The 16,826-nt window shown below is 36.0% G+C and overlaps 1 protein-coding gene across 2 annotated transcripts in view; it reads right to left on the bottom strand.

Moving 5' to 3' along the window:
* Positions 1-499: 499 nt before the first annotated feature.
* The window catches only part of LOC127659365 (melanophilin-like), a 29,223-nt gene continuing 12,896 nt past the window's right edge, over positions 500-16,826 (bottom strand). Inside the window, exons 4-15 of one of the 2 annotated variants that reach the window (XM_052149151.1) lie at positions 14,925-15,064; positions 13,713-13,754; positions 12,395-12,459; positions 8,353-8,445; positions 6,929-7,100; positions 5,753-5,961; positions 5,410-5,508; positions 4,795-5,031; positions 3,617-3,763; positions 3,424-3,495; positions 3,208-3,244; positions 500-1,707 (exon numbers count right to left, since the gene is read on the bottom strand). In XM_052149151.1, coding sequence (XP_052005111.1) covers positions 1,661-1,707; positions 3,208-3,244; positions 3,424-3,495; positions 3,617-3,763; positions 4,795-5,031; positions 5,410-5,508; positions 5,753-5,961; positions 6,929-7,100; positions 8,353-8,445; positions 12,395-12,459; positions 13,713-13,754; positions 14,925-15,064 — 1,360 coding nt within the window. In that variant the 3' untranslated portion in view covers positions 500-1,660. The remainder of the gene's footprint in view (positions 1,708-3,207; positions 3,245-3,423; positions 3,496-3,616; positions 3,764-4,794; positions 5,032-5,409; positions 5,509-5,752; positions 5,962-6,928; positions 7,101-8,352; positions 8,446-12,394; positions 12,460-13,712; positions 13,755-14,924; positions 15,065-16,826) is intronic. The other variant, XM_052149152.1, reaches the window with a different exon arrangement.

Genomic DNA, 16,826 nt, shown 5'->3' with positions numbered 1-16,826 from the left:
GGTGCTCCGGTTTCCCCCACAGTCCAAAAAACATGCAGGTTGAGTTTATTTGAGACCTTAAATTGCTCATAGGTGTGAGTGAGAGTGTGAATGAATGTATATGTATGTGTGATGGACTGTCCGCCTGTCCAGGACTGCATTTCCCAAAAGCATCGAAAGCCTAAGTAGATCTTAGAAACCATTGGTGGCAATGGTTTCTATTATCAACTTGCAATGCTTTTGGGAAACCCGGGCCAAGATGTTTCCCTGCCTTCGGCCTGGGGCAGCTGGGATGGGCTCCAGCAGTACCCTTGACCCTCCATAGAACAAGCGGCTATAGAAGATGGATGGATCTGGTATTTGTAGTGACAATAAAAGCAATTGAAATATTTAGGTAGGAAATTTGCACCTCTGAACTCCAGTGAACGTAATGGTAGATCATCATGAGATTTTGGCTGGGTAAGACACACTAACAGCATAAGAATACAGAGCAGCGCACACAGCTTTACAGCCATGGCACCAGACAGCGAGGAATTTGTCACCTGCAAAAATGAATAAGAAACAGCAATACAATCAAAGCTCAATAATTTGTCTTTCTCCAAATAAAAAATAAATAAATCTATAATCAAAACATATATAAATAAATTGACAACCGAATACAAAAATGTACAATGAAAAGTACAACACCAAAATAATTACTGTTTTAGGATAATATTTAAATGTAGAAATTCAATGCTAACATCTGGTTCTGGCTTCTAATTTCAGGGTTCTTAAAGTCTTCCATGCCTCCAAATTTGATGAATAACTCTGTATTGACACTTACAGGATGTTGCAAGCTGTTCACCTCCTGGTATTATTCTGTGATCCTCAATTGACATATAAAAATATCCTTTAGTGAAGAGTAAGCATAGGTGTCTTGTCCTCTAGGTAGCAGTTTGTGAAAGGAGTTTCATTGAGAGGCTTCCTGGAGTCTTTCTAAGAGGTTAAGGAGATGCTCTAGTGTGATCCACCGATTTATATCCCCTTTGGGGGAGGGTGAATACTACATAGCATGCATGTATACACAAAATATCCTTATTCTAAACATGTGATGTTGGAATATGTGTTAGAAATGCGCTGTTCAGTTAATCAGTGCTGAAACGGAGCAGAGGACAATGAGATTTGAGTAGTGTAAGATATTTAATGAGCAAAATAAAAATACAATCATTTATAATATCTGAAAAATGTATCAAATACAATATTGTATGCAATATACTGAGGGAAATAAAGTTAACTAGGTCTATATCTGAATTTAATTCAGATATTAAATATTGAACATTTTATAATAGACATATTCTTAAGGTGTTTTATTATTTAAACAACAGGAGTTCAAACATAGTTTCTGTCATGCATAATTGGCATTCTGGTACATTTTCTATTCTAAGAGAAAAAAAGGGCATGTTACAAACTCTCATTTTATCTGAGTAATCTGACACTAAACAATAATCTACTGAAAGCACTAAAGCAATTATTAAATATATCTTAACTCTTAATTAAATTAATCACCTTAACGAGATGGGAGTCCAGGCCACAAACACTTACAGCTAATTCTCTCATATATAATTTGCCTTATGTAAAGTGTTTTGTGAGTTTGTATTCCATCACAGCTTACTAAAAATATGTTAAAGTGCATAAGCTTGATTCACATGATGCTCAGCTTCCGTAAAGATCTTGCTTCATTGCTGGCTCCTTCAGAGAAAGCAAAAAGAACATTATTTGAACATGAGAAACGTTTCCTTAATTTTCCCCTCCATGAATACTGACTAAACTTTTCTCTGTGGTGTGTCTCCCATGTCTTTGCATGTGTGCAAACTGATGGAAATGTGATAGGAAGTGACCAATAAAGAGTTTTTAGTGATTTTCTGAGAAGGCAACCTGATAAGCATTTCTATTAATTCCACTAAAGCTCACATCAGTACCAAACTGAAGATTTTCCATAGCCCCTTTCATATCCGCAGGAGGTTGACAGTCGATTTGTTCCTGAGGCTGAGCAGGGGGCCTGATTGCTATCTGAAAGTCACTGTGTGTGGTTCAAAATGTATTATGAGGCATGTTAAGAAATAAAACTAACACTTGCAAGGTTCAGATATCTTATGATGATTTACAAATACTTAACACTTGTATTCTGGAATGGCCTCCACTACATAATCAAATACTGAATTAAACATTAGCATCCGTTATTATGTGTAGAGATAACTTGACAACTGACCAAAGATGTCACATAAAAATGTAGTTTCGTTCAGAACACCTACTTTTACAAAATTTTAAATATTATATTTACATGTATACATTTGACAGATACTTTTATGGGCAGCACCTTAGTGCATTTGAGCTATTCATTTTATCAGTAGGCTACATTCCCTTGGATTCAAGCCCATGACCTTGGCATTGCAAGTGTTGTGCTTAACCAGTTGAACAATGGAAATTTAGAAGAGACAGGCCACTACTATTGAAATTAATAGGAGAAACTGGAACACCCAAAGGCCAACAGATATGGAAAAGGAAGTCCCACCTTAAAGGTAAAAGAGCCAATCAACTTTCAGACACTGACACCGCCTGTCAATCATCTCTAAAATGTCGTGAAAATAATGTCTTTTAGAGTAATCTGAGGAAAAGAAGCACAATTTATGATATCAGTTTGTCTGATTTTACTGCTGATTTGAAATATTTTCTTTGATCGTGACTAACCATTTTGGAGATTCCAGTAATCCCCCTTTCAAGTAGAAATGAGCTGCACTTGTATGCTGCTGGTTTATAAAGAAAATAGCTGCACAGCCAGCTGGAGAGCTTTACAAAGATGGCTGCCAAGTGGACTGGCTTGCCTAGAAAAGCACTTTGATCTTGCTCAAATTATATTTCTGAGTTTAAGCCTGAGCCTCCAACTAAATATTTTACTGTTTAATTTTAACACTCTAACAGAAGAAATTTGTGGTCAGCATTAACATTTCAATTAAGCGGCATTAATTGCCCTCTGGATTTGATTTTCATGGGCATTTCTTTTTTTATGAGGGATTTTTTTAAAACATGTAAAAATATGTTGTGTCATCCTTTTTTTTTAAATATCATCAATATTTAATACTTTTTTTTAACATAAATGCTCAATCTAAATAATTAGATATTAAATTCTAAAATATTAAAGGAATGGAAATTAAAATTACACAGTACAGAATGCTGAGAATTTGCACTTACTTGGAAAATCATTCAACAGCCTTGAAGACTGAGAAGCCTGCATGAAAGAAGAAAGACATGAGAACAATATTTAGCCTTTTTTTTTTAATTAGCAATACATTTTTCTAACATGTTTCTCTGTGAATGCATTAGAAGAACCATCAGTTTAGCTAACTGAAATATGGGACAGGAATATGGGATTCTTTGAGCAGCTGGTTCTCTACATACTGTACATACCCGTCTACGGGAAGACTCCATTGACATTCCCGCAGCACTCAAAGCAGCCATTCTTTTCTGAATGTCTGTGACCTTTAAATGAAGCAAAGGGCTGTGGTTAACTGACAGCTATTGCATAATAGAAGTCTAGAACAACACTAAGTTGGATAAATAAATGTGTATTCAATTTTAATGTTTAGACTGAGTGTCGTACCCCGCTTTGCGTGCTCTGAACACTGGCTGCTGCCATTGCAACCTTTCCCTCCAGTTGTGACAGCTCACAGCTGGTTGTGTTACTAAGCTCAAAGGAACTGACCCTCCTCTGCTTTTTGAGGGATTTATGCAAATCCGGCTTTGCTTTCTGGAGTACACACAATGAGAAACATACACTAAATATTAAGAACATCAGACTGGGTTCAAAGCAAATTGTTCCAACCATCAACATTGTAGCAACATGATACAAGATATTTGAGTTTTCTAAACAAATGTTTAATAATTGTCTTCAGAGCCATTGTGAGTGAGAACTACTCATTTTATGTTCTGCCAACTAACAATGGAGGATGTGACAGGGCAGGGCCAGGTCGTGATTCTACACACCCGGCCCCTTATCAGGCTAATCAAGCCTCCGAGAGGGATAAAGGCCGACTGCTGAAAGTGGTGCAGGAGAGAGAGAGTGTTTATGGACTGCTGTCCGTCATATGTGTGTGTTTGTGTCTTTTGTTTCATTTTTATATTAAAATATTGTTTACATTGTCAAGCCGGTTCTCACCTCCTCCTTTCCATTAATACCTTTACAGAGGAATTCTAATTTTGTCACCATTCCTATTACATTTACATTAATGGGGTCATGTCATGAGGAATCACATTTTCCTTGATATTTTGACAAATAAGAGGTCTTTGTACTATAAAAACGTTCTGTGAATTTCAGAATTCAAAACGTAATCCCCAATGCAATAAAAGTATGTACTGAAACCAAGCTGCCAAAACGCCTCGTTCTTGTTTGCGCGTTATTTGTAAACCCTGAAATTTAGTTTTATAAATGTTGTGGTCTTGTGGAGTTTGTTCATTCTCTTCCAATTAAGTTTAAACAATGGCTGAATTTGAGGGGCTGCACAATGTTAGCCAATCAGAACAGTGGGCATTTACATTGATGTTTAAAGCAGAAGCTGGGGCCAAAACCGAGCTTTTCAGACAGAGGGCCAGTGACAGGGTGGAAAATTATCAAATATTATTAAACTGCAGTCTTTTTTAGTCTCTAGCAAAGGGCTTTAGATCAGGAGTTTGTGAAGAATTTATGAGGAAATTGTGACAATCTCTGACATGAATAAGAATTAACAGATTATGGTTTACACATTTAAGTATTTTAGAGCTGAATGCTAATATTTTCCCTACCCATTCATCCACCAAAGGCCACTCATGGCTGACAAGTCCAGCTGAAGTTCTTCTCATAGCTGTAGTGTGATAAACAGCTTCTTGCTTTGGAGAGTCCTCTGAAGATTTTGCTGCATCATCCTCATCAGAGGACAGGCCTTTGTCACTTATTTTTTCAGTAAGTTCATCAAGTTTTTTCCTGAGCTCAAGCTCCTCTAGGTCAGCTGGAGACAGATCCTCCTCTTTCTCTGGCTCAACCTAGAAGGAGAGCAGAAAACCTACATGAAGATCTGAAGTCACTGAAGGATTTCTGCTTTCTTTGGTGGCAAAGAAGAAAAATATCTTTAGTAATTGAAAATAATGTGAACTTTTCTCAACTGTGTCCTATTGATAAGTGTTTTTGAGATGATAATTAATTTAGGCTATCATGGACTTATCCATAAATGTGGATGGTTTCTTCATTTGAGATTGAAAGCAAAACAGTAATAAACATATAAGTATAATAAATAATACTAACTTTAAATACACACTTTTTATTCATTGACCAAACATAAGGTTATATTCTTTATTTTATTTCATCCCTTTAAAATATCCTTCATTTTTTAGCATGATTTTACACAGTTTTTTTATAATTACCTGTTCCATTGATTCTCCAGTTACTGGAACTGTCATTTTCTGCTCCAAACGGCAGAGAAGTGTCTCGATTGCTGATATACGCTTACTGAGCTCAATAATCTTGTGTCAGATAGATAAAACATGTATGTGTTACATGGGTATGTGAGGGGTCAGCAACACCAAAAATTGTAAACCAAAGCCTGAATCAAACTTCGGGAAGCTCGGACCAAACTGTAAAGCCCCCTTATGCTATAGAGGAATGAATGGACTTTTGTATTATCACAATTCTGCATTTAAACACAGGCGTCAAGACATGTTATGTCACATCAGTTTGGCAGTTATAACAAGACTTTAATGACTTTACCTGTGGGGGAACGTCATCTGGTGAGGGCTCCCTCTGTAGGGGAGGACTGTATATGAAATTCATCTGAGACTCATCATCTTCTGAGTCATCCAGGCTATAGGAAAGCTCACGGTGGAGGCAATAGTTAGAACTGCCAGCTGAGGAAATGCTCATCTTAGAATGGGAACAAGCTTTTGTCAACCTCTGCTCTAGGTGTGGTGTGCAGTCATCTGCAGAATGAAAAACAAAACATTTGGCTTCTGTATATCTTCTGTTGAAAAGACCTGCATCACCAGCATATGTTGTGTTTTGGATGCTGGTGGGCTGATGTCCCCACAAATGCTTGATAATCAGCTTGAACAGCAAGGTCAATAGCTACAGCAGAAAGACCATGCCAGTCGACCAGCTTCAATTGATAAGATTCACTGGTATATCTTTGCTATGCTGGTCTACCAGCTAGCATGAAAATGATGCTGTGAAAAACATATTTTTTTTTCCAGTTTTTAAACACTTGAAGGTGCTGCAAGCGATTTTTTTCATGGAAAAGTATGCAAAAAACCTTCCTACTCCCTGTAAGATATTAATAATAAAAGTGTCCTGAGATATCTCACCGGTTTCTGTGACAGCTGTAGACTTTGTAAACAGCAAACAAATGTGTGTCCACGGATCGTGTGCATTGAAGCTTTTCACCTGTCAATCAATTTGCTCGTTCTAATAGCGTTGTATTTGAAGTGGATCACTGAGGCTATGATTCATAATGTTTGTCAGTTGAGGGCACCGTTGTGCCACTGTGGAATTTGACAGCCACAGAAACAAACAACGCTGCTCTTTTGCTCGGTTTGGTCTCAGAATTATCTTTGGAAGGAGGGGTTTTGGAATTAGGAGGCGTGGCTAATTCAATGGCCCAGTCATGTGAAATCTTCAGAACGCTAAAATTGCTTACAGCACCTTTAAGTGAGAGGTGTGAGAGTTCAAAGGGCAGTCTGAAAATGAAACTTTTTTTATTTTATTATTATTATTTATTTTGTGGTTTTTAACCACATTGTCTTATGTTGGTCGATAGCCCCTACACAAGTTAAAACTCGCTGACAGTAGGATAAAATGTATGTCTTGAAGGGGAACCCCATCCACATTTGAAAAGTATTGGAAAAGAATAAATCCTCAGAAGTCTGTAAAGGAAATTGAGGCACATCTTACCAAAAAAACGAGAAGGTTTGTCCAGACTTCTTTGGCTGATTTGAAACATATCCATCATCTCATCACCTTTGACATTAGCTCCATTCTCCAGGATCTGCTTAACTGTTGTGGACCAGTCCTCTTTAACTACTGAACCTTTACTCTGGGTTATTTTCTCCTGGCTACCTGAATACTGAGAGAATAACATAGATTGTCACGTATAGCAGTGACCTGCTAAAGATCATAGCCAAGATTTCTTGAAACTCACAGGAAAACATGCATGTGGCTATACAAAAGAAAACAAAAGAATTTACATGTTTCCATTGATCATGGTATAAATATGGGGGTATCTATATGTTTCTTTCAGTGTCTTTCAAGATCACCACATTTTTAGAAATCAAGTAAAGTTAAACATAACTTTTATTTTTATAAACACGTCTGGAAACACCTGTGTTGTGTTTCATTAATTGTGCTGTGTTCTGAGAAACTTTGGGTTGCAAAAAGGGATTTTATGTGACTGTTACACCATTAAACATTATTCCAGGTTGTTTTTCTCCAACAGTAAGACAGTAAGTGCTTTTTCCCTTTTGCTCCAGTGTGCAGATTTACATAGAATAATGTATACATTTAGTAATAACATTTACAAAACAAAAAAGGGGATTAAAGCATTTAGCAAAATAAAGCAGACCAAAGAGGCTAAATAACTGCAGCAGTATAAATCCACAATCATGACAATATTGGGTTTGCTGCCTCACGAAAATCTGAAGCTGCTCGGACAGAGCGCATATACAAGCAGTGAAAGTTTTATTATTTTGTTTGATTTTATCATTTGAAGATCTATGTGTTGTGCTATTAAGGCTCATAGCTCACTGTGCACTTTATCTGCTGCTAATTTGAGTAGTGTTTGAGGAAATTCCATTGCAATAAAAATTCTTTATTCCTGAGTCCTTACTCCCAACAATAAACGATTAACCATTTGTGAAACTTCGCTGTTTGAATGTTAAAAATGGTAACTGTGCACATCTCTAATTCAAACTCACTAGTTTTTAGTTACTGATGCATTTGGATTCATTTGAAAGTGTCCAATAACTGGGTGGTTGCTAAACTAAGCGAGTACTATTTTGATCATGTGATTCTAACATGGCTGCCCCAATTAGGGGTCCTCTCCATGTAGAATAAAGCAGCTTTTACTGAGGTTAATATTATGACTGGAGTCTTCATCTTATATGAGTGGTCATGATTCTGTACATAATTTTCAATATTAAAATTAATTTCTTTTGAAGTAAACCTTTTGTAAATTAGTTAAAAAAAGAGGGCCCCTGAGCATCAGTGCAATTATTATGATTCTCTGCAAACTTCAGTGTTTGCTTGATGATATTTAAAATTCACAGCTCAAAACATCTGCTTAGTTATTACATCAGAGGTATTTGATAAAATATACAAACCAGAGAGAAATGAGGCCGAGAATAAGCAGAGGTCTCAATACCAAGATTAAAATCAACAGGATCAACGGGAAGCAGCCGTCTGCCTCTTCTGATCTTAAAGGAGAAAGAATGAAATGTTTAATTTGTATTCTCTATATTGTATTCATCAAAACAGTACCAATCTATCTATCTATCTATCTATCTATCTATCTATCTATCTATCTATCTATCTATCTATCTATCTATCTATCTATCTATCTATCTATCTATCTATCTATCTATCTGTCTGTCTGTCTGTCTGTCTGTCTGTCTGTCTGTCTGTCTGTCTGTATATCTATCTATCTGTCTGTCTGTCTATCTATCTGTCTGTAAGTTTGTCTATCTATCTATCTATCTGTCTGTCTGTCTGTCTGTCTATCTATCTATCTGTCTGTCTGTCTGTAAGTTTGTCTATCTATCTGTCTGTCTGTCTGTCTGTCTGTCTGTCTGTAAGTTTGTCTGTCTGTCTATCTATCTATCTATCTATCTATCTATCTATCTATCTATCTATCTATCTATCTATCTATCTATCTATCTATCTGTCTGTTTGTCTGTCTGTCTGTCTGTCTATCTATCTATCTATCTATCTATCTATCTATCTATCTATCTGTTTGTCTGTATGTCTGTCTATCTATCTATCTATCTATCTATCTATCTATCTATCTATCTATCTATCTATCTATCTATCTATCTATCTGTTTGTCTGTATGTCTGTCTGTCTATCTATCTATCTATCTATCTGTTTGTCTGTATGTCTGTCTGTCTATCTATCTATCTATCTATCTGTTTGTCTGTATGTCTGTCTATCTATCTATCTCTCTATCTATCTGTTTGTCTGTATGTCTGTCTGTCTATCTATCTATCTATCTATCTATCTATCTATCTATCTGTCTGTCTGTCTGTAAGTTTATCTATCCATCTATCTATCTATCTATCTATCTATCTATCTATCTATCTATCTATCTATCTATCTATCTATCTATCTATCTATCTATCTGTGTTCAATTAACTTCTTCTTTTTCTTTTTTAGGTTTTACTGGCAACAAAATGTGTATGATTGGGGCTTCTACAGTGACCAATGAGATGTATTTTATCTGCTCTCGGATTTTTTTTACGGTGCTTAGTGTTTTACAAACGAAAGGCCCAGCTGGCATTTACTATTAAGGTACACTCAGACTTCTAAAGAGCTGTAATTTTGAAACAAATATATTGAAAATTCACTTTGGACAAAGACTCATAGTCATATCAGTAACCTGACACAATATGAAATATGCTACTTGGAGAGGGTCCCCTCAAGGGGGCTGTCATATAGGATCACATGACCAGCCAAATACATCATTCCTTATCTCAGTAACTGCCTTGTTGAAGGACACTTTACCAGATAAATTAAATGAATCATGGCTGACTGTAAATTTCTACAATGCCATCTGTAACTAAAAACTATGTGTTTTTCATCCAGGCCACTAGGTGTCAGTTGCTAGGTTTCCATCCAAAATGTTTAGCATTTTGTAAGCGCATTTCTAAACATTTTTCTTAAGAAAATACTAATTGTTGCAAATATTCTTCCACTACGTAATGAGCATTATTATGAAGTCACCTTGTCATGATGGAGCAGCTGAATATCCTATCCCTGCTTTGGGGACAGTTTTATTTGTAAGATTGGAGCAAGTGTCTAAAATGCATCCATGAGACACAGCAGAATAAGTGTAATATCTGATGTAATGTGGGCTGAAATAGATGCGATGCCCACACACCACCAGTCTCCGCAAACATAGGAGCACCCGACCTCAAAACTGTTCTGGCGGATTGTAAGGATCCACTTTATCATCCAGCTATAGGTTAAACACTTCCAAATGACAAGCGCTATGTTCAAAGAATTGTGTGCCAAGGTTGGACTTTTCGGTGGGCTATAGTCACATCAAGCTATCGTACACTCATAGCACATGCAAGAATGGTCAAAACACGTCATAGTTTAGAGAGTAAACCATTTCAATCACTTTAATGCCCATTTTAGCTCATGTGAAACTCTAAAAAAAATCCACCTCCTCCTAGTGCATTCAATTTAAACGAATTTATAAAGTTTATTTGCATATCCATTCAAGATTTCTTATGTGCAATTTCAAGTCTAAGACCACATAAACAAAAACATTTTGAGTGCACCTTTAAGTGTAATTCCACTCGAAAACGCACAACACCAAATGGAAGCACACTGTTTTGAGGAGATTCAGTGTTCTGCTTTTTAAAAGGTAGGTTATGTGATTGATTTACTTTGTAAATGGCAGCTTTACTCTTGAACACTTGCAAAATAGTATTATTTAAGGAAATGGGGTCTATAATGCCATCTCGGAAACCTGATGCTGTGATTTGGTTTTAGTTTTAAATAGTTGTTGTGGCATTCATTTAGGCTGAACTTAGGCACAAATGGGCAACAAGCACTTTGCTTAAAAAATGTGAGGGATAAACTCTTCAATGGCATGCACTTTATAAAGCTCTTGGATCATATTTAATTTTCCACAACTAATGTGTTTTTTATCAGCTAAAATTGATTAAAATTATGTTTTTTTCAATGTTTCATCAGCAGAACGATCCAAAACAATACAACAAAACAGTAACACAAGTCCATCCCTTGCTGCCGCGTTATCGTTCGTGTCAAAAACTACACTATTTTTGAATTATGAGACGCATGGATGTGACGTGTGTTAATAGTTTTTAAAGATTTTGTTTTAATTCGCAAGTTTACATGTAACCCTTTAGATATGATCTGACGGCAGCGCTTTGTATATCTGAACGTGTTACTATGACTATAGTATGGGTTATACAGTTAACTAAGGAGGATGGATCTTTTTCAGAGATTTTGAACCATTTTGGTAATTCCATCAGTCACAAGGAGTTTAAAAAATATTGAGGATTTATAGCTTTTATTCCTCTAGAAGGTGTAGATATTAGAATATTTAATAATAAAACTGTTAGATCTATTTGCAGAAACATTAATACTCCCCCTAGTGTCATATATTGGAACATTAATTTGGAATATACTGTATATATTGGAAACGTATGGAATCAATGTAACAAATGCCTTATAACCAATCAAATTAAAGTGGTCACTTTATAATGACTCATAGAATATTCCCTGCCAAAGATTATATTATAAAATGTAAAATTGAAATTAATAATGAATTTGATTCTGTAAAGATGAACCAGATACATTATGCCATCTTTTTTGGAATTGCCATCTTGTTAAAAAATTCTGGAAGGAGGTCTCTCAATTTATGTGAAGAAAAAACGAATGTTTCACTTTATATTCATCACAATATCAAAGATGCTTTCCTTTCTTTTATGATAAATGTATTTATTATTTATGGATTATTATTAATGTTTCACTTTATTTTCATCACAATATCAAAGATGATTTCCTTTCTTTTATGATAAATGTATTTATTATTTATGGAGGATTCTTTACACATAAGTTGAAATGGTCAGAAAATAAACCCAATATTAACTTATTTTTGATAGATTTACAAGGTTTTTACAACATGATTACATTATGTAAAAATAGTAAACAAAAAAGATTTGTAAAGATCTTTAATTTATATAATTTAACATAATATATTTTTTTTGTTGTTGTCTTGAAACCCCTAACTGTTTGTATTGTTTTTATTTTTCTTTCTGTTCTTTTTTTCCTTTTCATGTACATTTCTTTGTACTATGTTGATGATGCAACCTGTCTAACTTGCCAATTTTTTTAATAAAAAATAAATAAAAACACGATCCACAGTTGAAAACACTGAGAAGAAGAAGAAGAAAAAAAAAATTTTACTCCGGGGGGGAAAAAAGGTGTTACTATGATTATTTCACTTGAACAAGTTCAGACCATCACAGGGCAGTCTCCCTCTAGTGGTGAACTGCAAGAGCCTCTGGCAGTCTGATGTGCAGTTCCTGCTTCTCGTTTTCCTTTACCTCTAATTTGCAGCATATGAGTCTCGTATGTTAAACAGTTTCTGATTTTAAAGAGATTTTACAGTACCAGGCTGAAGCGCCGTCTGTCTGGCCCCTCAGATTGCTCATCCTCCTGGCTATACAGAGAACCAGCTGTGTGGATGACAAGAATTTCAAACATGAATCCTTTGATGTCAGAGATATTGTGATGTTCACAGAGAATGACTGTTCAAATACATTTGAGCTAATATGATTAATCCACATATTTATAATCATACCAGTAATTTTAAGTTAAAGTAAAATCATACATGTTAATGTTTATTTAAGTTTATTTTTCATAAGGATGAGATCAAATATGCCAATCTTAGTTTAAGTTTTTTTTTTAAACTGGGTCCAGAAATGAATTGTTCTGATAACTTTACGCCAATAAAAGTTAAATGTATTAAGCAGTTCTTCTTGTTGCTTAAACTCTTAAAGGGATAGTTCACCCAAAAATAGAATTCTCTAATTTTTTACTCACCCTCATGCCATCCCAGATGTCTATGACTTTCTTTCTTCTGCTGAACAAAACATTATGATTTTTAGAAAAGTGTTTCAATGTTGTTGGTCCTCACAATGCAAGAGCATGGTGGGCAGAGTTCAGAAGGTCCAAAAAGGACATAAAGGCAGCATAAAAGTAATCCATAAAACTTCAGTGATTAAATCCATGCCTCCAGAAGCGATATGATAGGTTTGGGTGAGAAACAGATCATATTTAAATCCTTTTTCACTTTAAAACTCCACCTTTAACCAGCCCCAACCAGTAGGTGGCTGAATGTGAATGTCCACTTCCACACTTTTTGTATACTTTTTCATGAAAAAATTGATTTAAAAGAACTTTTAAATATTGATCTGTTTCTCAACCACACCTATCATACTGTATGTCATATCACCATCACTTCAGAAGACATGGATTTGATATGCTTACTTTATGTCAATTTTAGACCTTCAAAGTTCTGTTCACCATTCACTTATGGACCTACAGAACTGAAATATTCTTCAAAATGTTTTATTTGTGTTCTGCAGAAGAGAGAAAGTCATACACTTCTGGGATAGTATGGGAGAGAGTAAATGATGAGTGAATTTTCATTTTTGGGTGAACTATCCCTTTAAAGTTTTTACAAAAATAACTTGGAAAAATGGTTTGATTCTGCCAGAAACAAATTAAGTTTGTTAATTTTTTTTCTTTCACATACATTTTGTTCTTTGTGTTCCCGATGTTATTAAATCAGAGATAATGTGAGTACTGTGAACAAATGTCTGCTGTATTGTTCGGATGGATGAAAGACTTTCACTGATTGCTTTGATGCATGACATCAGTGTTTTGAATGTCTGTATCGCAGATGAACAGGACTTTTTTTACTCACTGTGCACTTCAGGCATGCTGTGCGTATCATCGTCTCGAGGCTCTGTGTGATGGGAAGAGGTGGCAGTTAGGGAGGAACAGCAAGAGATGAAAAGTTAAACAAAAGAAAACAAGAGACAGAAAATGAGATGTAATTTGTTACAGGAAGCAAAATCTATCTAAAGCATACCACAAAATTCTCAAGCAGAAACCAAATGAACTGACGAATGAACCATTCTAGTGCCTTCAGGTAATTTTTGACCTGTTTTTGGTAAAGAATACACCATAAATGTCACATCATTTTATTTGATTTTTTTTATTGTAACCAGGTTTTGCTAAATCAACACAATGAAAGCAAAACTGTAGGCTAGATGTGTGTGTGTTTGTTTTTAAGTGTTCTGCCTGTGGTCTTTAGTTATGGAATTTTTCCTTTGGCCTTTTAAGGTGTTATGCAGCTTTAATTTAATTCATAATTATTTTTAATCTATAAATCAAATTTGACCGAAACCAATTTAAATGTTCTTTCATTTAGCCCATCGCACATGCTGTTCTCTGCTCATGGTAGGATATAATGGGACAAAAGGACCCTGAGTTAAGGGCACTTCAATGTTATTTGTTTCCTAAAACACAATATGGTAGCAACTCTTATGCAGAGTCCCTAAACACCTGAAAAATTCAAACTAATTGTTTTGTATAGGTGTAATATGATTAATGTAATCATGAAATCTTTTTATAACTTTATGCTTGAATGTTAATCTCATTTGACCCTAACAGCAATGTTCTCTTGCTGACCTCAGTATTCAGGACAGACTGAGCTTGAAAATTGGATAAGAGATGCACTTGAGTCTGGGCACAGAGAAAAAAAAGGCATGTGATTGTGTTAAGTAAATCACATGGATGACTTGGCCCAGCCAATTCACTCTCTGGATCTCTAACTAAATCCTTCAAAGTTATGAGACCCTCTCTCCTCTAAGCTCTTCCTTCAGTTTTCATGCAGTATAGTCATATGTTAGATGTTGCTTCAGCTGTCTGTTCGTTATTAACAAATGATTAAAATAGAATCAAATAAAAAAATGTTGTAACTCACATTCTAGTCATGAGGTTAGTTTTTCTATTAATGTTCAAGAAGTTGAGTAGAGTGTGCTAAATGGAACAAGGTCCCATTGGCTGCTCTCTGAGGTGAGAGGTGCTACTTAATTAAACAGGCTTTTTGTTTATTGCAGCTGCAGTTTACCTCTGAGGTCCATTTGAGAGCAGGCACGATCGTTGTTTAGCCACTTGAAAAGTGAATTCATGACCTTTGCGCTGCCGAAACGTTTGAAGCGAGAGCGTACATTCTCATGGAACCATTCCAATGTGCCAATCTTGAGGATTCTGTGGGAAACAAAAAACAAGAAAAGAAAAATGTAGGAATATATGATTTTTCATTTTATTATGCATTTGATATTTGTAAGTGTTTTTATTTTTCTAGTGATTTTAATTTTTACTTCTCAATACAGCATCAGTCAAAGATGTCAAAATATTGAGTAAAACTATAGCCTGGGTGTTTTGAGACTTTTTATTTTATATAATTTTCCTGTGAGTTGTTTCTAATGATGCACATCACACTATATGTCAGGTACACGTAAGGTTAAAGGGTTAGTTTAGCCAAAAATGAAAATTCTCTCATCATTTACCTCATGTCATCCCAAATGTGTTACTTTCTTTCATGTTCTGAACACAAAGATTTTTAAAAGAATATTTAATCTCTTCAAAATTTGGCATTACAAATGCAAGGATTGTTACTCATCTGAATTAAATGGAGGAGGGAAGAAAGCTTGAAGGTGAAGCACCTGCACTCTGAAGGGTGTGGTTAGAACCTTAGGCACATAGCCTTTTCTGGGTTTGACAGTGAACTCTAGACAGGAATTGTCAATTGATAGTGCATGAAAGTCATCAACCTGTTTTACTGAGACCAGAGCACTATGGCACGAAAGGGGCCCTGCGGGTGCTTTTAGGACCAAATTTTCGTCCCAAATCGGGATTCTAGCGGCCAAAGTTGAATAATCGTCTTGCTCCTCTAAGGAACTTTATGTTTAAATCATGCTTGCCTATAGTGGCACCAGCTTCAGGTGCATGATACACAGATTTATTTGCCACATAAACTTTGAGCATTGATGGAGTGAGTCCTGCTTCTAATCGCTCTTGATATTTGGGTAAGTTTACTGGGTCTGTGCCATGTGAAAGACACCAATCAGTGAACACATTCCATTTTAGCATGTAGAGGCATCTCGTGGACGGCGCTCTAACCTGTAAATTGGTGTTCATGACTGAATGCGTCAGTTCTGGTCCATTTAGCATGCTCCGTTCAGGGGTCACACATGCAGGTTCCACAGCTTGGGCTGGGGATGCCAGATTGAGACTAGAACCTGAGAGAGGAAATCCCTCCTCAGCTGTATTTCCCATGGTGAGCTGTATAACATCTCTATTATTTCAGGAAACCATTGATGACTGGGCCATTTCGGCACAATTAACAGAATTGTTTCCATGTCCACTCAGACTTTGCTGATGACAGAATGAAATAGCGGATACATGCGTTTCGCCGGCCATTCGTGGGCCAGAACGTCGTGGTGACATATATATGCCACTACTGTTGTGTTTTCCAAATGAATCAGAATGTGTTGATTCACAATATCGGAATGAAAAGCTCTCAAAGCTAGAAAGACAGCCAGTAGCTGTAGGATGTAACACTGCTTCCAGGTGTCGAAAGTCAGGCGTCCAATCAGTGTGTGATCAATCAGTGTGTGATTGATTACACACTGTGCCCCTACCTGTGTTGGATGCATTTGTGGTCAGCACTTTCTTTCTGAAAACTTGACCCAGCATAACACCCTGTTGGTAGAAGGCTGGTGCTGTCCATGCTGCTTTAGCAGCCAGACAGTGGCAAGTTACCACGATGCATGTGAAAATTAAATTACTTCAGTGGTAATGTTTTTTCAGTTTGAACTGAAACAGACACCGAAGGATGGTCTGTATGCGCTTGTTCATGAGTTACGCACATATGAACTCCTATAAAGGAGATTTTAGACCTTTTTCAGTTGACATTAGACCAGATTTTCCATATGGCAAAGCAGCAAGTCTCAGTGTTCACTCAGTA

The sequence above is a fragment of the Xyrauchen texanus genome, chromosome 18 (genome assembly GCF_025860055.1).
Source record: "Xyrauchen texanus isolate HMW12.3.18 chromosome 18, RBS_HiC_50CHRs, whole genome shotgun sequence".
NCBI lineage: Eukaryota > Metazoa > Chordata > Actinopteri > Cypriniformes > Catostomidae > Xyrauchen > Xyrauchen texanus.
Note: the sequence above shows the minus strand (reverse complement) of the source record. Positions and strands in the feature narration are given on the sequence as shown.